At 32.2% G+C, this 22,947-nt stretch overlaps 1 protein-coding gene across 6 annotated transcripts in view; it reads right to left on the bottom strand.

Moving 5' to 3' along the window:
* Positions 1-22,947, bottom strand: part of LOC146533117 (uncharacterized) — a 97,345-nt gene that overhangs the window by 53,998 nt on the left and 20,400 nt on the right. For 4 of the 6 annotated variants that reach the window (XM_085196836.1, XM_085196837.1, XM_085196835.1 and 1 more), the window contains exons 8-11: positions 19,272-21,927; positions 13,905-14,036; positions 13,218-13,703; positions 9,181-9,331 (exon numbers count right to left, since the gene is read on the bottom strand). In XM_085196836.1, coding sequence (XP_085052962.1) covers positions 9,181-9,331; positions 13,218-13,703; positions 13,905-14,036; positions 19,272-21,927 — 3,425 coding nt within the window. The remainder of the gene's footprint in view (positions 1-9,180; positions 9,332-13,217; positions 13,704-13,904; positions 14,037-19,271; positions 21,928-22,947) is intronic. The other 2 variants (XM_085196839.1, XM_085196838.1) reach the window with 2 other exon arrangements.

Here is a 22,947-nt window from a genome sequence, read left to right on the forward strand (position 1 = left end):
ATTATTGATCAAGATAAAATCATTTATTATAAATATTTTTATACACACATACATAATTACGAATACGAATGTAGGTACGCACGTTTGTAATTATTTTATTAGTTCGTAACTATCCTGAATTAATTAAAAAATATTATTATTGCTTCGTTTTATTCTATACTAGTGACAAAATGCAGCTTTGCCCGCTTGAAATTATTTTTATAGTATAGCAAATGAATTTAATTTTATATATTTTTTGAATTTAAAATATCCTATGTCAATTTTAATACCTCTAACAATATCTGTACAAAGTTGCATGATAATCGGTAGAGTAGTTTTGGCATAAAAGTGTAACAAATAAACATACTTATAATATTGGTATAATGGTTTATTTTTAGCTAAAAGTGGTAGGTTAAACCATTCTCTACCCGTAGCTATATATTTCTATAGTCTTTGTTAAGACCTTTATGGCTTATAGATAAAATTTATGTATTTGCATAAAATTTATAACCGCTCGCAATAAAACAAGTACTATCTTCTATTTACAGATAAATAATTGTGTGTCGGAAGAAACGTACTTATTAGTTTTGTTCTCATATTATGTATAAGTCTACATAATTATATTAAAAGTAACAAATTAACGAATATACGTATTAGATTCTAAAATTGGTAATTAAAAAACGTAATATATTTATTCGCAAATTAATAAATAAATGCATTTAAAACTAATATTATTTTTAATTAGCTATTAACCAGATTTTTTCCGAAATCTGTGAGCACAACGAGATACGTCATAAAGTACAAGTCCTGCGAAAGTCCTTCGAGCGAGATCGTTGAATAATAATTTGTTCACTTCAACACTGTAATTAAAATGCAATCAATTAAAATTGCAATAATACTGAAAGTGTTAATTAATTTAAAAAAAAAACTCGCTATGACAGCGCAGTTATTTAAATTAATTGTTTGAAAATAGTCAGTGGCGTCTGAGTTTATAATGCAGAAATATTACAATTATCTTAATAAAAATGTGCATAATATGTTGGCAATGTAAGATGAGTAGCTGTTTTTTTGCTTAATGCTTCCGTTCATTGCAGGGTAACCCGAGGGAACCTGGGAATCTAGTGCTAAGACGAGTGAAGAAATTAAAGTATTAAACATTTAATTCCTCCTCGAGTGAGAATGAACCCACAACCTTCACGTTTACAATTGTTTGTGCCTGAGCCACGAATTCTTCACGATATTTTATTTTACTTAATCGCTATCTATACTTTCGCGGGAGACAAATCGCTGAGTTTTGAACGTCCTGCCCTTTACATGTTAACTCCCTAGTTAGACTTATTTCTGCTTAAAGCTAATAATAATATTAGGTATATTATTTTTATGAAGTAGAATTTTTATATACAATATAATACAGTTTAACCATTAAATGTGAGTATACAAGGATTTCTTTAAGAAATACAGATGTTTTCCACACTTGGTCATGTAAAAGTAAAATATAATAATAGTAATTAGAGTGAGTAATGCCGTCACGGCACAATTTGGACGTCTCTGAGGGCTCGACGGTCACGGCTATAAAATGTACTGGTTTATTATGTATTTCGAATATTATAAATTTATTATTATAGATTGGTATATTTAAAATAATTATATGATTTTTTTTATTCAAATACACTTGGCTAAAAAAGTAAGTAATTGATTGGGTGCTGTCATTCTATAGGTACATTCTGTCTCTAAACGAACGGAAAGTGAAGGAAAAAAAAAATAAAAGACACTAAACTCTCTTTACAAAGTATATCAAATGTGGTGCCAATATGGAAAATTACTTAAAAAGCAGAATAAAAACTTATTTTTATTAAAATATAGAAAACATACATTAATTTCCTTTATTCTTAAAAACGATTAAACCGACAAACCGATACAACCCACTAATATATGTATATATTTTAAGTAAAGTGGCAAGGAGTTTTTATTGTTGAGCCATGACCTACACTAAGGTTTATGTTGAGACGCCATCTCCATATATAAGGCGGCTTTAACTTACAATTCCTGCACTCAACATATAAGGGCATCAGCATAATAAAAGTTGAAAAGGAATTTTAAAAAAGTAAAGTAAAAAATTAATACTACACTATTAAATTATAATAAGTACTTGTTATAAATTTTTATAAAATTGTTTAAAATTTGTATTCAGTTTTAATTAATTGTATGTTAAGTAGCTTAATTGTGTTTTAATTTTAATTTAAAACTTTCTTCATTTGGTAAATTCTTCACTGTTTATGTCATTATGGTGTTAGTGAGTATAATGATATATTATTTTAGGTTCACAGTGAACCCCGCATATAGCAAGATATACCGAGGGAACCTAGTATAAGACGCTGCGTTCCTCTGTTTTCCTCATTTTTGACAGAACTCAAAGCTGGGCTTAGTATTGTTACCAGTGAGGAGATAAAATTAATGACTTTTCCCAAGGAGGAACCGAACTCACTATAGTCGTTTTTACAGTCAGACGCTACGCGGCTGCGCCATGACGAATTCTAGAATAACACCAGTAACACTTTTAATATCTATACATTTTTTATCCTTAATGCAAAAATGTAACTAGCGTATTTCAAGGCATAAAATAAGAAAGTAGATAGACATAGGAAACCTGAGAACTTAGTGCTAAGATACTCCGTTCCCATTAAGACACTATCATTCCACTCACGCTTATGCCCATGGGCCACGACGGATCTAAATTCATTATATATTACAGAATTATTAAAACTAGACATTAAATAATCATAAATTATAATATATTATGTTTGTGTATCTGTAAGCTCACTTCCGGTGGCAGCTAACGACGCAATTTACAAGATAAGCTGCGTAAATGTCCAATAAAAATATTGTAAGTACGTATTTATCAATCAATTACAATGTTTATCTTAATTTCTATCGAATATTATAATTTGATGTAGAAAGGGTTATTGTTTTTTCATATTAAATTTGGTTTAATGCGAAGTGAAATTATTGGTGAATGAACCGTCGTGGTCAAGTCTTCGTGGCCAGGAGGCACAAGGCTGTGAATGTAATCGCGATGGTAGTGGGTTTGATTCCCACTCGGAGAAATTTTCATTTTTTTGAATTACGTCAATCAACATGCAATGCCTCGAGAATTTGGTCTAAAGTGGGGAATGTAAATGTCTTAACATTAGGTTACTAGGTTCCCTCTGCCTACCCTGCTATATAAGGGAACCCACAACCATCGTGTTTACAGTTAGAGGTTCTCCTACTGTGCCATAATAGGCTCATTTTTAATAAAAGAGAAATATAAGAAAATATTTTAATAATTTGCAAATATTAATATAGAAATATTACATAAGGCAACATTACCTAATGCACTCGCAACTAACGTTGAATAGTTACTACCTTCCTTACGAGATAAGCAAATACAAGCAATACGCTACAAGGCCTCGGGGTCACAGGTTCAACACGTGTTTTATGGAGGCAAGCCTTATATAGAACTTGTCTTTATACATAAAAAGCTACGCTATTTTACTTTATATGATTATTCCATACTTATATGAGATATTTAGTACAGTTATAATTGGTTAATAGTAGTTAGTATTGAAAGATTGAAATTTACGAGTTAAGTAGTACAAGAAATTATATGTATAAGCTCAAATACGACGATGGAAAGGGCATGGGTTTTATTCCCAATCCGGGAAGTAAGATTTTTCCCATCACCACTCTGGCAAATAAGTTTTATCGTTATCGGATTATTAATATAGTCTTCTCATTACTAAGGAAAGGATGAGATAACCTCGCGTGGCTCTATATTTTCAAAATATTTATTTATAGAAGGCAATCTACCATTATACCAGCTTGTCACATAATATAAGTAGGTACATAAATAATTTCTAGAATTACATATAAAACAATTCTGTAGTAGCAACTTAAAATAGTTCAATATAATTAATATACGAGAAGTTGCGTGAAAGGGCAGGTCGGGACCAATATTTATTTAAAATGTATTACAATATAACATTTTTAGTTTTACTCCTTGACATTTCATTCGATACTTTTAAAGAAATTATTATTACTTTTTGTTTGCGTAAACTCGGTAAGTTAATATTACATCAGGTGGAATTAACGGCTAAAGTTCGACCTTTGCTGAGAAGCATATACAAAGTATTCTTAACGATCAATACATAGCTATACTTAACGATGGTTTAAAACATTGTTTCTTAATAATTCTTTTTTAAAATTGAATAAAAAACACAAACGGAGTGTCTTAAAAGCGCGTTCAGCGCTGAGGAGAAACAGAACTCTTCAGCGCTTAACACGCTGTTGCGTTCGATGCCTGGGACTTCCAGCCGTAATGAAAATTGAAATGCACATTAACGCTGACCTGCAATGTCCGAGCTGCTCTCCCTACACCTTCAGACAACTATCCACACATACTTGATCGAAGCCCTACCTTACCAAATTCGATGTGGCTTATATTATAAAACATAAAAATATGAACAGAGACCGCAGTCTCTTACCTGATATCAGAGATATGGCTTCCCATAAATAAATATAAATTATCTCTACAACATAATTTGATTTCATAAGCCTAAATCACATAAACGGCATTAGTAAACAAAAAATCTTTGAAAAATTAAAAATTTACATAAAATAAAAAAAATCGGCCAAGTGCGAGTCAGATTCACCCACCGAGAGCTCTGTATCAATTTCAGTATTATAGGTGGTGCAATGGGAAGTACAAAGTACTTACAAATGTTGACAAATTTAAAATTGATAGTTTTATAAATTTTCACCTCTCGTATTTTTTCCTTTGAAAATGGAAAACACCAGTATTAATATATTCAGGCCCATAGTGCCTGTGCTCAAAGGCATATGGGCAGGCCCGTATGCCTTGAATGTACTTATGTATGATAATAATTTCAGCTTAATACCTCCACACAATCTCGAGATAAATGATCATGACATATGGACCATCAAGTGAAATGTTCCCCTTTTTACTTTTGAATTACGGAACCCTTAAAACACATGAATATTGACAGACAGATATATTGAAGTGTATGAGGCAAAAGGTTACACATTTATAATAGTTTTTTTTACAACAATTTTTGCTTATTTAAATATTAAAACCAATTCAAGTCAATTTGTACAGGAAGTCTAAAAGGATGAGAACTATGAAATAGAGTAATTTATAATTAGAAATAAATTTATTTCTTACACTAAACTCTTTTTAATTTAGTGCATATAAATGCAAAAAAATCCATACTTTATACAAATAAATGAATAAACGTGGAAATCATTTATTTAGTGCACATGCACATGCACATGCATGAACTGACAACAAGTAAAGAGAGAGTAAAAAGGGTGGTGGCGACGCGCCGGCGCCGGGGCCCGAGACCGTCATGCCTAGCTAATTATATTAGTAGTGGATACGTCGCAGTCATATTGGACAATTGACGATTTTGTCATATTATCGAGAATTTATGGTTTTTGCTTTTCGTAACATGACCCAGTGAATTTGTCCACATCGAATGTGTTCGTTAAAATTAAGTTTAGAGATTGATGTAAATTTTGAAAAAACATTTACTTTAAATAAAGAAATAATTTCAAACTTTCAATTTTAATTTTATTAATAACATTCGTCGTTTTTAACATAATAGAATGCAAGAAAGGGGTGTCTAGCTTCTCCTTCGATAAACAAATTAAATTATTCGATAATAATCGAATATGGTCATCGTACAGAGTAACATCATGTTATTATTGATCTGGTCAACTCACGTCATGATATGACCACTATATAATTGAGCATTTCATGATACACGACATGTGGCCGTTTCGTCTTACGGTCGACTCTACTATATGACCACGACATATGCGCTATAAATAGCCGACTGATAGCTTATTATAGATAAAATTTGTGAATATTTATAGAAATAATAATATGTGCTCAAAAATAAGTGCTCAAACCTATAGTTTTTAAAAGTTTTTTCCGTTCCGTATTTGCCATGTTTATTTTAGAGCGTAAAGTGATATTGTTGGGATGATTAGTGTAAAATCACTATTTTTAACAATATATTAGAGTAGTACTATGTAGAGTAGGTATACTATACATTTTTATAGTTATTAATTACAATATTCTAATATAAATTCTGATATACATATAGAAGGTTTGTGGTTATCCAGCTAATACGTTTCAACGTGTAAATCGCAGCTATGAGGAAGCTGTGGCTTTTGAGATGCGGTTTTCGTATCACATAGCTGGTTTTCTTAATTATCATACTCCTAACAATATATTTACCGTTCAAACAAGGTTGACGACTATATCCTACAATATATACTCGCATACGTAGCTACGTATTAATAATTATTTAAAGAAAAAAATATAGAAGAAATATATGTTTTCATAAAGGCTTTGATGTTGTTCCACAGGACATGCAATGCTTGTGGTATCCACCGGGGGTTTCAACGGTTTGGTCAAGTTAGACACAATGCGGCGTTAGGTTTCGCCACATAATTCATTTAAAATAAATAGACAGAAAGTTAAGAACGCAGTGAGGATAAAAAACTTCTAATACTTCTAATACGAAAGCTGTGGTTATACTCTTATCAAGGCAAGTATAATCATTAATCAAATGTTAGATTTATATACGAATTAATAATTACCATTAGTTAAGTTTAATTTACGATATCTTTTTGCACTAGAAATGAGCCCGGCTTGTGCCGCCATGTAATACCTACATACAATATGGTAGGTATATACATAAATAAATTCTCAATTTTGTAACAGAACATTTATATAAAATGGCAAGGACGGACGTTCAAAACCACTATAATTTGCTCACGGTAATAGTGCGGTTAGTCGAGTTGATTAGAATCAAAACAAATTTCATATTATATTAGTATTATGTTTATTGCTTACATTGTTCACGCGATTTCATCAAAAATATAGTAGTATATTTTTTTAATTTTACGTTTTATATCGCATAGCAGGTTGACAAACCCAGTGTTAAGACACTTCGTTTTCTACTTTTCATCCGAATCCAACCACTAGGTTTACAGTCCGACCAGATAAAGTTCTTTCTTCGTAATTCGTCAAGCCAGATTAGGAAAATATAAATATAATTTTTTGGGTTTCGCATAGTAAAGAAGCTAGTTTTAGGATTGAATTCCAGATGCATATTGAGTGGTCGTACCACGATCGTCATTTCCTCGAGTGGATATCGAATCCACACAGTGATCTAAAAACCAATATATCGTGAAATTAGATTGGAACTCACAACAATCGCGTGGACGATAATAACTTAACTATCGCGATATCAAATTCTAAATTACAATATAACTTGTAAGACGGTTTACTTCTAATAACATTAATAATGACCATAATCTCATGGCGTAAGATCATTAAGTATTTATTACTACGAATAGAAGCGGTAAATATGGTTTTCATTGCTAGTAAAAAATTAATTGCCTTCTCATAATACCTACGAGTACCTCAAATATAGATTGCGTAAACGGTCTTTGAACTTTAATATTTTTAGGCTTACACATTTCCTCAGATAGCAGAATAGATAATGTCAAGACACTCTGTTTTCTCTCTCACTCCAAATTTGAGATATTTGGGGATTGGCAGAACTCATTGTCATCTTCTGTCTTGCAAGAGCGGACTAATAAAACTATTAATTTATTATTTATTATTAAATACAATGAAGCCTCTGACAGTGGTTTAATTTGCAACCATCGCGTTTACAGCAATAGTCTGTCTATACGCAATCATATCTCATTGGAACAATAATGTCAAGTTTAATTAAAATACGTTCATTTCCGTAACCCGAGTCAAAGTTGTCAAAATGTTTACGCAGGACAACAAAAACCAATGTTCGATGTATTACCGGATTTTCTGGGAAATAGAGTTTTTCGCTCTATAAAAATATTTTTTAAATAATGATTTTATTTGTGCCTCCTCTAATAAAAAGAAAATCTTTTAAGATACAATGAGATTCCAAAATAGAATTAGAATTAATATCATTCTCATATTGTAGACAACTCTTTATACTTCACGCGGAATCCCGCACTTTCCATCAATTTCTGGAGACATTGCGAAGTGGGAATCGAACTGACAATCTGTCACGCTTAGAGTCGCACGCTCGTGGCCCTGCGCCACAACTGGCCTCTTCTTTACAATATATATATATATTCCATATCAATTATACCCTACATTCAACAAACATATTTCAAAATAATTGGTGTTATTTGAAACATTAATTTACATCTCCGTTCCTAAGATCAAACACAGTAATAAATATGAAGAAACCGTTGCGCCGTTCTCCATTGTTACTCAATTCAATACGTTAAAGGGAAACGCAAAGATACTTTTATTTAAGATTTTATAATGAAACATACGTATTTGGAGAGTTATGTTTACACAAGCATTTGTATAGTATTTATTACGTTTCGTTTTTATTACAATATTTAACTCTTAAACTATAAAAGTAACTAAAAGTTTTCATCTACCACTAAACTTATTGTTTTATTTCGCAAAGAAAACGCTTACCTATCTATTGTAGTAATAAGAATATTTTTTTAGTTTTCCGCTGTATCTATAGAAAGATATTTATATATAGAAAGAACTTAGGATCCTAGTGTTAAGACACTCCGTTCCCGTTACCGCATTTCGGTTCACCACTTTCCGCCGAAATCTCGAGATATATTATTTATTTTTTAAATAAAAATTAAATGGCCGCACGATATACATTCAATACACTGTGCCTTATATCAATATGAAAACAGAGACAACCGAAAAACAATCGGACTTCCAAAAGTGCTTTGTGAAAACGAAATGAAACCGGCGTATTCGTCAAATATTGGTAGAATATTTGGCAACCGAATTTTTGCTACTGTTTACAGTCTGCCAGCTCGGTACCATATTTACAAGTTAAACATCGACTATGGAATTGGGAAATCGGGGGATCGAAATGCCACTTTTATATATTAAATTGAAAAATGGTTCTTTTATGTAGATTTTTTAATTTCTCGCTTCTGCCGTTTGAAGGTCAGACTGAGGAGAGTGATACAATATTTTAATGCACACTTTTTAAATTAATGCCGTTTTTTCGTCTAGCCACACAAGGTGGATATTTGTATAGAAAACAAATTTTAAGGTTATGTTAATTGCATTATTAATTTAAATCTAGAACTCACCAGCAAAAGGTACATCGCACACGTACTCCTCGACGCAGTCGGTGCTGCGGTCGGTGGCACCGCTTGCCACTGACACGGCTGACGGCGCTCGGAGTAGAATAACTTCCGTTTCTGTCTGACTGTCACGCAGCATTGATCTTCTTTTATATTCCTGGTAGAAGGAAATTTTGTATGAGAACAACCGTATTACGTTTTAGAGAACGTATGTATATAAATATGAATAATAATTTGGGCCTAAGTTAGAGTTGGAATTTTCTCTACAGCCGTTAAAATCCTTATTTGTGTAGTTTGATTCGAACTAAAGATTACCTTGCTATATTATAGTATCTTGAAATAATGAATTCGTAAAGCTGTAGTAGATATACTATTAAAAAGCTGTAGATAGTCTTTCTTTAACTTTTATAAATACGTAATTCATTTTCTGGAATGGAAATCGAAACCCACAAACACCGCGGTCCCACTGCGCCACGATGTTTTAGTAAATTACACAATCCTATTGTACCTACTTAACGTAAAATAAATCTAGATTCTCTTCCAAAATGTATTTTTTTTAATTCCGCTCTTTCACTTTACATAGTTATATAAATTCTTATAGCAAAGTACTCTTTGCTTCGTTACGTAAAACATCAATTTTGTTGCTTTTGAACCTGAAAGAATAAGGCAGGCAATGTACCGCATTTTAATTAATTTCTTTATATTCCATCGTATAGAGTTCAACGGAAACGTACATACATATAATCATAAATGAATGAATGAATGAAAATGTACATATTATTTTTTAAATCTCTATTAACTATCTTAAACGTAGCCTTATTACCTGTCTAGAATAAGTAATAAATAAATTATTTATAATTTCTACTATCATAAACTTTATAAAAACATAAATAAAATAATAGAAAATGGTGAACAAGCTCTTACTTACCTTACATATTCTGCAATTATCCCTATACATATAAATATTATGAGTGAAGGAACTAAATGCAGATCGATGATGCCCTCGGTTAAGCAGAGGGGACCTAGTGTTAAGTGTCCCAGATAGGTAGAACTTAATGCAGTTTGTCTACCATAGCAGGAAAATAAAAATTAAACTGAAGAAAAGAATGAATATGCATTGCCACAATGTATTGAATTGCTATATACTTTAAGTAGGCGTATCATTAAACGTATGCTCGATATAAATGTACGTACTTACCTAAAAGAGTAACATTCGAGAAATAAAAAAATATACGTTTTATATTTTTTCATAACTATTAAGACACATTTTAAAATGTAAGATTCATAATTTTTTATTGACTAGTCGGTTTTACAGTCCCCTTGTGACCCCTTATTTCTATATAAAATGAGTAATGTGGAGGTATATACACTATGGAGCACTTCGATGTTATTGAATTTGAAAATATAGGTAAAATGAACAGCAAATCGCACAAGATATAATTCAAGAAAAATATATATAAAGTTTATTTATTTAATTATTTTATTATAATTAGAACTGTGATTTTCATATTATTTGGCTGAGTGGTCATTCGACTATTATACACAAACTACCCATAATATAAAAAAAATCTCTTTATATTAAGATATTATTTAAAAAAACAAGTTTTCTAGATTTTTTAGTGTATTGTATTTTACAGAGCAAGTTCTTTAATTTCAACCCGTATTTTTAGAAACCGGATTGTGCAAAACTTTGATTAACATTATTTTTTCAGGCAAAGGGAATATAGTTAGTTATATGAAAGTCTGTTCCCCACTTTCCGCCGAATTTTTCGAAGCATTGCGGGTCAAGTGATGGAAATCAACGCCAGGCTTTTTGCCTGGGTACCAGAGCGAAGGTATGAAAATATTAACAAATAATAATTGATTTCCTCGAGTGGAGGGTGGAACCCACAAATGTCGCGTTACAGTCCCACCTTTGTCCCCTGGGCTACGACGGCTTCAACAACAACAATGTTGAATTTCATTGTCATCAAAATTACCAAGACTTGCCAAATATTTCTTACTAGCGAACGCGCGCGGCTTCGCCTGCTTATTGCTTAGGGGTGAATTCTAATAAAGCATGAAACACGTGTTCAATGAAATATTTTTAAGAGTCTCAATTTCAAATTATAACATTCGGTGGCGATTTAAAGATTTTTCCATATAAACTTTCAACCCCTTATTGGCACCCTTCGGGGGTAAATTCTAAAAAACCGTGAAACACGTGTTCAATTAAATATTTTTAAGAGTCTGAATTTCAAAAGTAAAATTTTCTTTATTGACTTTTGTAAGGGAATTCTACATTATATAAAAAACTTCACTCTTTTAAATAAACCGTAAAAAAGAGACTTATAGTTATTGAAAGTAAATCTTAAATTATAAAATAAATTATGATACATACAATAAAACAATAAAAACATATATAAATTTTAAACAAAAGGTAAAAAACTACAAAAAAGGTATAAATAAAAAGAACAACATAAAGGTCATAATAAAAATATTTATTTTATTAACTGAAATAAAACTGAAAATAATACAAGCCTTACATATAAAAATTATAATTTTCTCATATTCTATAACAATTTTATTATAATCGGCTTTTTATAGCAATTTTCATGATGTAAAACAATTTATCAATATTTTATGTATTGATTTTCAAGTCGAGTTCAAATTAGAGTAAAATTATAAATTCATTTAAAAAATATAAGCTAAATAAAATTAAAATATTTAAATTTATTTAACTATCATATTAAATTATTTGAAAAAGATATTTTCTGAAAAACAAATAATTAAACTTAATTAAAATTTTAGTATTGACTCGTTTATATTTAAAATTTGTTAGCCTTTAAAACTAGCGTAATCTACTCACGATACTGTCATGTAGGCTAAAATTATATAAAATAAAACAAAAATTAAATGAAAATGTTTTGACCATATAAAAACTGTTAAGCTTAAATATATAAACTATATAGCACAAAACAATTTCATAAAAAATAATACTATTTTCTATAGTAAAAAAGTATTTAAAAAAATCTTAAACTATCAACTTTATATAATAATAAAGAGGAAGCAGATATAAAATCTATTTACAAAATCAAGAACGAAATGTGTTTCGTTCGTATAGCACCATAAGGAATACTAAATCACAATTATATCATAGTTATAGCCCGACAAATACTTTATGAAGTATGTGAAGACAGTGTCACAGACAGACCCACAGACAAGTCAAACTTATAACCCCTTCTTTTGCGTCGGGGGTTAAATAGGGAGCGCGTGTAACTCCGATAGTTCAAAAAATTTATGTCGGACTATACCCTTTTTTAATACTAAAGCATCAACTATCCGCAATATCGTCTTGCGTTTTTTTTCTAATTCTTATTTCTTCTACAACTTCCATAATAAGCTGAAATTTGCAAAAATAAAAGTAAATTTGAGAAAGATATGCGTTGGTTTGTTTGACATGCTTGATTACATGCATAAATTGTAGGACATTGCGATATATTCGATACTAATACATTTAGAAGCTAAAAAAAATAAACTATCGATTTTTTATTAATTTCATATCCGTATTCATTGTAAATTGCAAGTTAACAATAAAAAAAACTATACAATTGAGCAAATAAAAATATGAAAAAATATATATATGCCGATAATCTTCATTATTTGTAATCGCTTTACTTATATAATTAATAAGACGAGAACAAGAACAAAGTATTAGTAGCAGTTGTGATGGTTAGTTAATATGGCTTACTTATTTGTAATACATAAATTAGATACAAATTTAAAGTAGAGATTTTTAAACATATTTTTTGTGATAAATCCATAATCAGAACAACTTTGGTATTATAAGAAACCAAGTAAATGTCGAATTCACAGTAACATTTAAATAAAAAAAAATATTACCATATTTTTTGTTCTCGAGCGAATTAACAGGAAAAATAAATTAAAAATAAGTAAGACATTCTAGTATACATACATAGATAAGTTCAAAAGAGCATGCAAAAGTGATGTACCTCTAGAATATAATGGGAAAGCTCGAGCTTAAAATGTCAATCAGGACTAACCTGACTCAACGGCCTTATTCTTTCGTGGATGCTGTTCTCCGCCTGTTTCGCTGACGGTGGAGGATGGTCAGGAGTTGGAGGTTGCTCATAATGACTCGGAGACAAGGGAATTTCAACTTTAGGAGCTTCGGAAAAACGATCACAATCGCTCGGACTTATTTGATCATCCAACAGACTTTCCATAGAGGATCTTTCTTGGTTAGAGTATTTTCTAACCCTTTTATCCATTCTTGGCTCGTAATTCTCGTATTGAGGGCCGAATGTGTTTCTTCTTAATTTCCTGCGAGGATTTTGTTCCTTTACAACAACATTTTCGTACATAGCCGTGATGGCTACCGGTTGCGTACGATTTTTTAAGCTCGGCCGAGGATTTGGAACTGGGATGGCTCTAGGTGAGTTGTGATTCTCCTCGTACTCTGAATAGGATAGCTTCGTGTCGACGTATTGATCCACAGATCTGCCGTGTTTGAGGTAATGTTTAGCACCCTAGAACAAACAAAAAATACTATTTAAATTATAAATATTCAATTTAATATAATGCTAAGGTCTAACAACAATATTGCTATTACAGAACGGTTTTGATCCAAAATAGTATAATTCAGCCAATAGATACTTATAAATTAATAATAGCTCATTAATGCTAATATAATTTATAACAAAAGGAAAAGGTCTTTTTTAAAAGCCCACCTGTATTTCATCCAGGTCGTCCTGGCTCCGCGCATGGGTTCTCAGCTCATAGCTGTACCCGGAAGATGGAGAATTGACATGGGTGGGGGAAACTGATAAGTTCCTCCTTGGAGGCTTCTTAGGGGGGGTAGGCTGTAAATGATAGACTAATGAAGACTTCGTAACGAGTGATAAGTAGGTAATAGTGAAGGTAATTTCAGAAAAACAAATAGTCAAACAAATTACAACGACCCAACCTTGGACTTTGCTATTTTTAATTGTACATATTATAAAATATATATTTAGTAGATAATAAAAAAAAAACAACTTTAAGTGAAACATTTTCACATATTTAAAGACAACTGCTGCTTAATATGGTCTAATAGATTCCACGTAAGGATTGCAAATAGATAAGCCGAGAACAAAGCAATTTAGGGAAATAGAAGGAAACCGTGCCTATTTATAGCAGACTTCATTGTCGTTAGAGGACCGAGATAAGTGCTCACAATTGCGTAATTGTGAATTTCAATGATTGCGAACAGTGTGTTCGGTCCAAGACACTGTTTAAGTTAAACTCGAAACGTGATTTACGAATAGGTGGAAAGGTTGAACATAAATGATGATCATAGATGTGTAACTAGTGTAAAATGTAGCTAACTCTATGACCAATTATGACCGTTTCTGGTTTTTAAACTGAATTATGGCATTTTGAATTTATATTTTGGCCGTTACTAATAGCTGATCATATTTTGACAAAAATCTCAAACCGACAGAATGGAGAACGGAGATCCTCAAATCAAATTAAATCAAAACGACTTTATTGCACAAAGATAAATACATAATTGGTATAACAAATCGATATAGTGCCAAGGCGGCCTTAGGATTGTAAGTGATCTTTTACAGGTCAACATCAGGTTCCCTCTGCCTACCCCGCTATGTGCGGGATTCGACGAAGCTTGTCATCAGTAGGTAGTAATAAAGAAATATGACCTGCTCAACAACGTAACATTACGAACTATTTAAAGTACATTTATTAATAAACTCTGATAAACATTTCCGCTTTCGCAACCTCCTTAAACTCGAACCTAATAGAATGCGGAGAGGTCCAAGTAATTTAATATTGAGCCGCGGATGAGGGCTAAATTGGCAGCAGCCGGCCGCTGAATGGACAATTTTCCACATAATAGCTTATCAGACATTATACAGGCTCTCAACAAATTTCTCTTAAATCTATTTAGATTAAGCGTTGATATATATTTTTTTCAGCTTCACCCTGTATTCACGCATATAGTAGGGTAGGCAGAGGGAACCTAGTGGTAAAACACTCCGTTCTCTACTTGCCGCAGACTTTTTAACGTGTTAAGTGACTCCTCGAAAATTCGGTGGCAAGATGAGTTATCATCTAGTGTGTCAAATAGTACTAGTGGTGGTAGGCATGTTCGTAATTTACCATAAGAAGACTTTATATTTTAAATATTTTCAATGTTAGTGAAATATGAAATAATGATTAAGCGCTTAGCAATGTTTAAAATAAGAAAAGATATTTATAATAATTTTATTTAACTGGATATTTTTAAAATAACAGACCAGTTATGCCATCTGTTTCCGCAAACACAAGGACATTTTAGTACAACGTGCATCAAAGAGAGGTGCACTCGTATAAATCAGATGCGCGTGCGCAGACGTCGTTTTCTTAATGCAATTAATACGGCGCCATCGCGACCGAAACACCAGTGATTTGTGTGAACGTTGAAGAGCGATATTAAGCGTAAACGATACGGTGAATTTATTTTGTAAAGTTAACTAATTGTTGTAACGTCGTTTTAAAGAAGTTTTCTTGTAAATACTTCAAAATTTATAGACATTATTAAACGATTCGTAAATATTTTTGAAAGATATATTATAAAAGTTTTTTGTAACCTTAAATTAATTGTACTGTTCCATTTTGTAAATTTACATATATAAAATGTTAACAATGTATATTTATATCTTTTTGCGGAATACATTTAATATTCGTTATTTTCAAATTGGAGGAGAGAACATAGACATTATATAAGACTATATTTATATACTAATCAGAATTTTTATCTAGCAGATAGAACGTTAAAATTATATTGCAATAGGTATATAAAAAATCATCTCCACGCATGTATCCCGCAGAGGCAGAGGAAATCTAATGGTATAACATTCCGTACCCCAGTTTCCGCCCAAATGTTCGAGGTATTGCGTGTTAAGTAGCAGAACTCAACCCCTCGTTTTGCCTCGACACCAGAGCGAAGAAATTAAAATATTAATAAATAATAACTCTTTCCTCTGAATGAGGATCGAAACCACAACCGTCGCGTTTACAGTGACACCCAGCCCCTGCGCTACGACTGACCTCAATAAATACATGTATACTTTAATTTATTGTAATCCAATATATATAATGTGTATCTCATCGAGTCCCACTGACCCAAATGCGCGGCATCATTCGGCTGTGAGCGCGAACATTAGCCGCGCAATCCACAACACATCTGGTCAAACTGAATGTCGATGAAGTAATTTTTATCTGTCGATTGTGGTTAATTTTGAATACCGTAGTCAGCAAGAGGTTGTGCATTCGGTTTCCACTTGAGGAAACTAATTAGGAATATTTGATATTTTCCATTTGCTGCTTATAAAGGGCGGGGTTTAGTTCTGCCACTCAACACGCAATGCGTCCAGAATTTGGCGAAAGGTGAAGAATGGAGGTGTATGAATGGGAACACAAACAATTGTGCAACCTAATTGCAATTACATTGACAAAGATTAAGTAAAAATTAATAATTACATGGACAGGTAACAATTTATTTTTCTTTAATACATAAAATAATTATATCTCCTGTCACCTGGAAGGTAAGCAAATCTCTCATTAGCCTACTTCATATATATATAAAGAAATTAATCAATTTAAACAAATTAATAATTTTTTTTAAATATCTAAAATTATCAAATATGTAAAAAAATACCTCCAGTATAGACCACGTTATATTATAAACACACACATTTCATAGTTCGGTACTGCTGGCCAACAGCCAAATATAAGTCCGTGAAATCCTATTTTCGTAGATTTCCACTATTTAGCAATCATAGAATAAGTAATGATAAGAGAATGAATTTCGATATAGTCGAAGATTCAATTTATTTCGTTTTTAGTATATATTTTTGTACGAAGATATATCTGAAATTCTATATAAACGCTATATTGATGAAAATTCGTAAAGTTATTGGTCATTTATTAGAAACATCGTGACCCTATTTTATAAAAAATATAATCTATGAAGATATAGTATTATTGTTTCAATATATTGCAACTTCTTCTAACGTTCCAAAGATAAAAATGACAAATTCGTTTCCTATTTTCGTTTAGAGACCTTATATATACATTGGTTGACGAAACCTACCTACCTACCTTGCCTACTGAAATAGAATATTTTTTTAGCATGGGACTCGAACCCACCAACATCTACTAGTAACGCTAAGACCATACGTTGATAACGTAAAAAGTACAATACAGTAAATGTACGCTTGCCTAGTCGTATTTAATTAATCTATTCCGATCTCTTGTTCTTTGACAGATTGTTGCAAGTATCGATCATATGGTAAATTGTGAAACAGAAAATTGGGTTATTGAGTCCTTGACATGATAATAATCTTACTTTTGTCTTACTAAACTGTTGCATAGGTTATTTTTATCATCATTGTTTTAGTAATAGTTATTTTTAATTAATACTTTTTTTAAAATATGGTTACTTTTAACTAAATGAATGTGTTTTAACAGCGATTTAGAATTTGAACCCCAAGACACTTTATTATGCTAGTAAATCCTAGATTTATATATAGATATAGAAAAATATTTGCTTATGCAAATGACTTATTTCCGTCATGCAAACTATGTTGATATCATTCCAAAGAGAGCTTGCGGGACCGTTAGTGAATTCCTAAAATTAATTATAGAAAGGATTCCACTAACGTTGACATTTAGCACACCGGCAAGTACCTATTTTGGTCTAGATTTTTTTGTGTCTATCTGTATTTCTCTCAACAAAATTTTGTATTCCAATCAAAACATCATTACATAACTGATAAATACTTCAAAAAAGTTACTAAAAATATTAAAAAATGTACGCTACCTTACACAAAATCCACGAAATTCTTCCACAACACAAACTAAACACAAAACAACACACAGTAAAGAGAGTTTTAACACAATATGAACACAAACACTATGTGCACGACAAACGCGTGCTGCGATCACACTCGCGGCGCGACTGACATCCTAATTCTTACGTACAAAATCCAGTGCCCATGTGGGAATGTTTTATGATTACGGTTAATCTGGTACTAGAACTATGCATGTACATTTAATAGAACAGATGATAGTACTATACATTTAATAGAACAGATGATAGTTATTTTAGAAGCCGTCGTGATGTAGTGGCACAGCGTGTGACTGTAAGCGCGATGATCGTGGGTTCGATTCCCACTTTGGGAAATTAATTATTTAATATTTTCATATTAAACTCTATCTCTGCTGTTCATCAAAATCTAGACATTGCGAGTTAAGTGACGAAACTCGACGCCGCATAACTTCGAAGCCATAATATAATAGAATATATAAAAGTCAGAAATTTAAGTCTTCTATTTGTAGCAAAACAGACATTTGACAGCAGGCAGAACGAAATAAAAAAAACTTGCAAATGAATTATAATTTATGTGATGCGCGTCCGGTGCACGCAACACGTTTAACCTAAGAAGTTTTTAATGCGAAACAACATTTAAATAACACTTTTTTATTACGAAAACGTTAAAAAAATAAGATAAATGAGCAAAGGTAGATTTTAATTCGAGCTTACTACGATACGACGGGGTACAGATGAAATAGTCAACTAATTGATGATATTAAATCTTGGTTTACGACATCCGCTTCCACAAGTGACGACAGACGAGTGTGCCATGTGCGAGAATTAATTCAATGGTGTTAATACATTTCTCACGACGTTTTAATTGTTAGTTAACAACGTTTTGTAATACTCTCACATAGTACTGCTGCGCCTAACAATTAAATTAAATATTTCATTAAATAATCACGTAAGGTTCCATTAAAAACTAATCTTTACAAGGTGGTCGCGTGACCGGCGAAGTCATGGGTGGGTCGTTGTGTCTACAAAGTCAACTCATGATATATTTTTTTAAATACAAGAATAATATAATATTGTTAAAATTATAATATAATAATATAGGCAAATGCAAGTGATGAATAAGAAATTGGAATAAACAATGAATAAGACAGAAAATGTTATTGATTTCTATTAAAACACTATTATAAATATTTTATGAATAATTAACATTATTTTACTAACTTACCGAAACTTTACTATATTCATGGTGGTGCGCCAAGTGTAGCGGAGCACAGCTCGACGCCGCGCTGGAGATGCTGAGAGCATCGCCCTCGCTGGTGCCCTCCATTTCCTCCCATCTTCGCCTCCCAGACCCGCTGCGAACATCCCCAATCCCCGAACAAAGCGAAGCATCAAGCGACACATCACAACCCCTAGAGACCGAGCTCCTCGGACCACTCGCACCACTATCTTCACACTCAGATGAGGAACTCACTGAACCAACACTTATGCCGCTCTCGAATTTTGAAGATTCCGCAGAAACGAATTCTTCATCAATCGTATCATCATTTTTTTGTTTGTTACCAAATCTGAAAGAGCTACTGTGAACCCAAGAACGTTTTGTTGTACTAACATCTGACTTAATAGTCTCCGCGTCAGAAGTGTCCTCATCTGAATGTAATGTACCATCTGAAGAAGAATCCTCTGATTCTTCCAAGCACGTTTTAAAAGACGCGTCAGAAACGATAGTGATGTTTGAGTTACAAGACTGTAATGACCAGTGACCAGAATGTTCAGAGGAGCTTGATTTCCGTAAATGCATAGAATCAGAAGCACAAGAATTGTTAGCGCTGGTCAACGTCGAATTAGAATTTATTGAAATAACTTCCGATATGTCTTTGATAGAGTACGGTCGATTAGTGGATGACAAGGAAGAATGTGGGGACATTGCTTCATATTCAATTTGCGGTTCTTTATTCTCTATACTATACTCTTTTCTGTTAATAACATCTTTTATGTCAACGACTGCATAGGGTTCCTCGAAAGATGGAACTGATTTGTTTTTAACTAGACAACTTTTTCGTATTGTTGTAGAAGGAGAAGATTTATAAGGTACTAAAGTTATATCGGGAGTTGATATACTTTTCTTTATCGCAGAGAATTTTACCACTAGCTCTGCAGGCGACTCACGTTTACTTGCATGCAGTGAACATATTCCAGAATCGCAAAAACATCGAAATGATGAAGAAACGAATTCCATTTGCGTTTTAATTGCATCTATGTCGATCGTGACCTTTTCATCAAAGTCTGGATTTGGTATGTCAAGAAGATCTTCGGCACTAGTATGGTGTTTTGGAGGTCGCGGCTTACAAAAGCATATTCCGGTTTCAAAATAACTTTCTCTTTTATCATTTGGGACTTTAGTAAATGGTTCTACGTCAGTATAAAGTGTGTCTCTATTAAAAATATAGATAAACTCTTGCACTGTAGGAGCCTGATAAATACAGTGACCGGTTCCACGTATGTGATAATTACCCAAAGTTTCTTTAAGAAATGAATAATCGCGTTTCATGAACATATTGTTATTAATAGAGTTTCGGTCTACTTCTATGTTGGTAAACGTTTTGTGACGAAATAAGACCTTCTTTTTAACTTTTTCAGTTTTTTTGTTAGGTAAAGTGCCGGTCATAGTAAGATATATTGATTTTTCATCGACATCGTCACTGCAATCAACATTTTCTAAAGCACTAGCTGCAGTCACATCAGAAAAATCGGATGCATTAGATTGAGCCCTATTAATAGAATTAATAGATTTACTTGATTCTCTGCGAACTAACATTTTTTTACCGTGCCTAAAGGATCTAGACTTTTCAGAAAGCAAAATATCTTCTAAATAAGATTCGTCCATCGTTGAGTCTGAAGACAAAGTAGAAGACCTGCTCACACTAGGTGAGGAATTATTCGACGTAGGATTTGTGGATATAAAAGATCGTTTCGGTGGATCGGGGGCTTTTCTTTCCGGTTTCACAGAAACATTTTCATACAATACTTTCTTTTGATCTTCTTCAACAAGAGCTTTTGGTGGAATATGCGTTCTAACCGCTGGAGTAGGACGATTTACTTTCGAATTTTCTGGTGTAATATTTTCGTAAATTGAATCGTTATTTTCTACTACGTTTGTTAAATTATGCCTTGGAGGTGGTTTAGGAATTGATACAATGCTTTCTGATTCCTTAGAGTTTTTATCTGAAAATTCGTAGGGCACATAGCATTCATTTACTAGTAAATTTGCAGAATCAGTAGATATATTAGAAGCTATAGATATTCTTTTACTATTCTGTCGAGGTTCAAATATACTCAATTTGGCTTCTTGATTGATAGCCTCTGTTACGTGTTTATTATTTTTCTTAGCATGAGAGTTTAAGTCTCCGTCAGCATCGTTATGTGAAATTGATTCATTAGAATCACTTAATTCAATATTCTCTGATATATTTGGTAAGGATGTTTTAAAACCAGGACAACTTCTATTACTCCTATTAACTGCTGAATCTCTATTCAAAGTACCCAACCTATCTAACGAAATTGTGTCAAATTCATCATTACAAGCAATGTCACCAGATTCCTCCTTTTTTGATAATATTTTGAAAAATTTACTATTACCTATATGTAATGAAGTGGTACTATGTTTTGAATCGGAATGTTTTAATTTTGCATCAATATTCGACTCCAACCCAGGATTAGATATGTTAGGAGCAGAGTTAAACTTTGCCTTAAAGCCTAAGCATTTTGAAGCAAGCTTTTTGACAAAACTCTGAGGTGAATTTTTGGTTAGAAAAGATGAAGATGGTGTTAATAGGCTATCATTTAAGTTATTATGTTTCTGGGTCTCTGGTGCTTTTTTCCTGTAAAACATATAAAGCAACAAAAAATAAATTATAAAAAATTAAGTGATATAAAACGTTAGTACTAATCTTATTCTACCGCCACCGAAAGCTTTGACACTAGGAAGTTTTAATACAGATAACGTCACTAAACACTCCAGTCAGCTAGTAATAACGTTAATTGATTGATTTTCTTTTTAACGATACTTTTACTTTTACGTGATTTATTTGATTCGGACTTTTTGTTAAATGGTTCAAAACTCATATCCTCTAATATATTGCTGTCAAGGGATAACTTTTTAACTTTCTCTTTTTCACCTCGCACTATATTACTCTCATTGTTAGTCTTATTTAAACTTTCGTAACTATAAAAATTCTCTGATGACTTGTGAACGTTTTTTCTCTTTCTCCTAATATCTTCATGACAATAACAGGGTAATCTTTCAAATTTTTTGATTGTCCTATCAAATGGATACTCATGATTAAGCACATTAGTGAAATTTAAATCATAATGTTTATAATATTCACCATTTTGTTCAAAAACACAGCCAGGATCTCCTCGATTGTGGTAATTCGAGGCCGATGAGGTCTCTCCTTTATCCATAATCATATATGCATCAGATGAACGTCTTTTTCCGTCAAATTTTACATAATTGGCGGAAAAAATACAAGTGGGAAGATTAGGTACCGGTTCCATACTAACATACTTATTATTAGCATTTTCACTGAGACTCATTTGCACTTTGATTTCATCAGGAACATTTTCATATATAAATTGTTCATTATATGTAGGATCAATGTTATTGTCTGAGACAACATCGTTCGTATATATATGTTCTTCACTTGACACCCGGCTTGTAGGTTTCGGTAATGGTTTTGGTTTCTTTTTAGCATTGACGTTATCAATATCATTTAACGACAATGATGGGTCCGAATGATTATTTAAATTTGCTGCATTCTCATAGATTCCGGGGTGCATATTTCCATCTGAACGTAGATTGGGGACTTGTTTCTTTTTTAATAAAATATTATAATTTTGTG

Source organism: Heliconius melpomene, chromosome 13 (assembly GCF_056956725.1).
Source record: "Heliconius melpomene rosina isolate 202511_hmr_F chromosome 13, ASM5695672v1, whole genome shotgun sequence".
Lineage (NCBI taxonomy): Eukaryota > Metazoa > Arthropoda > Insecta > Lepidoptera > Nymphalidae > Heliconius > Heliconius melpomene.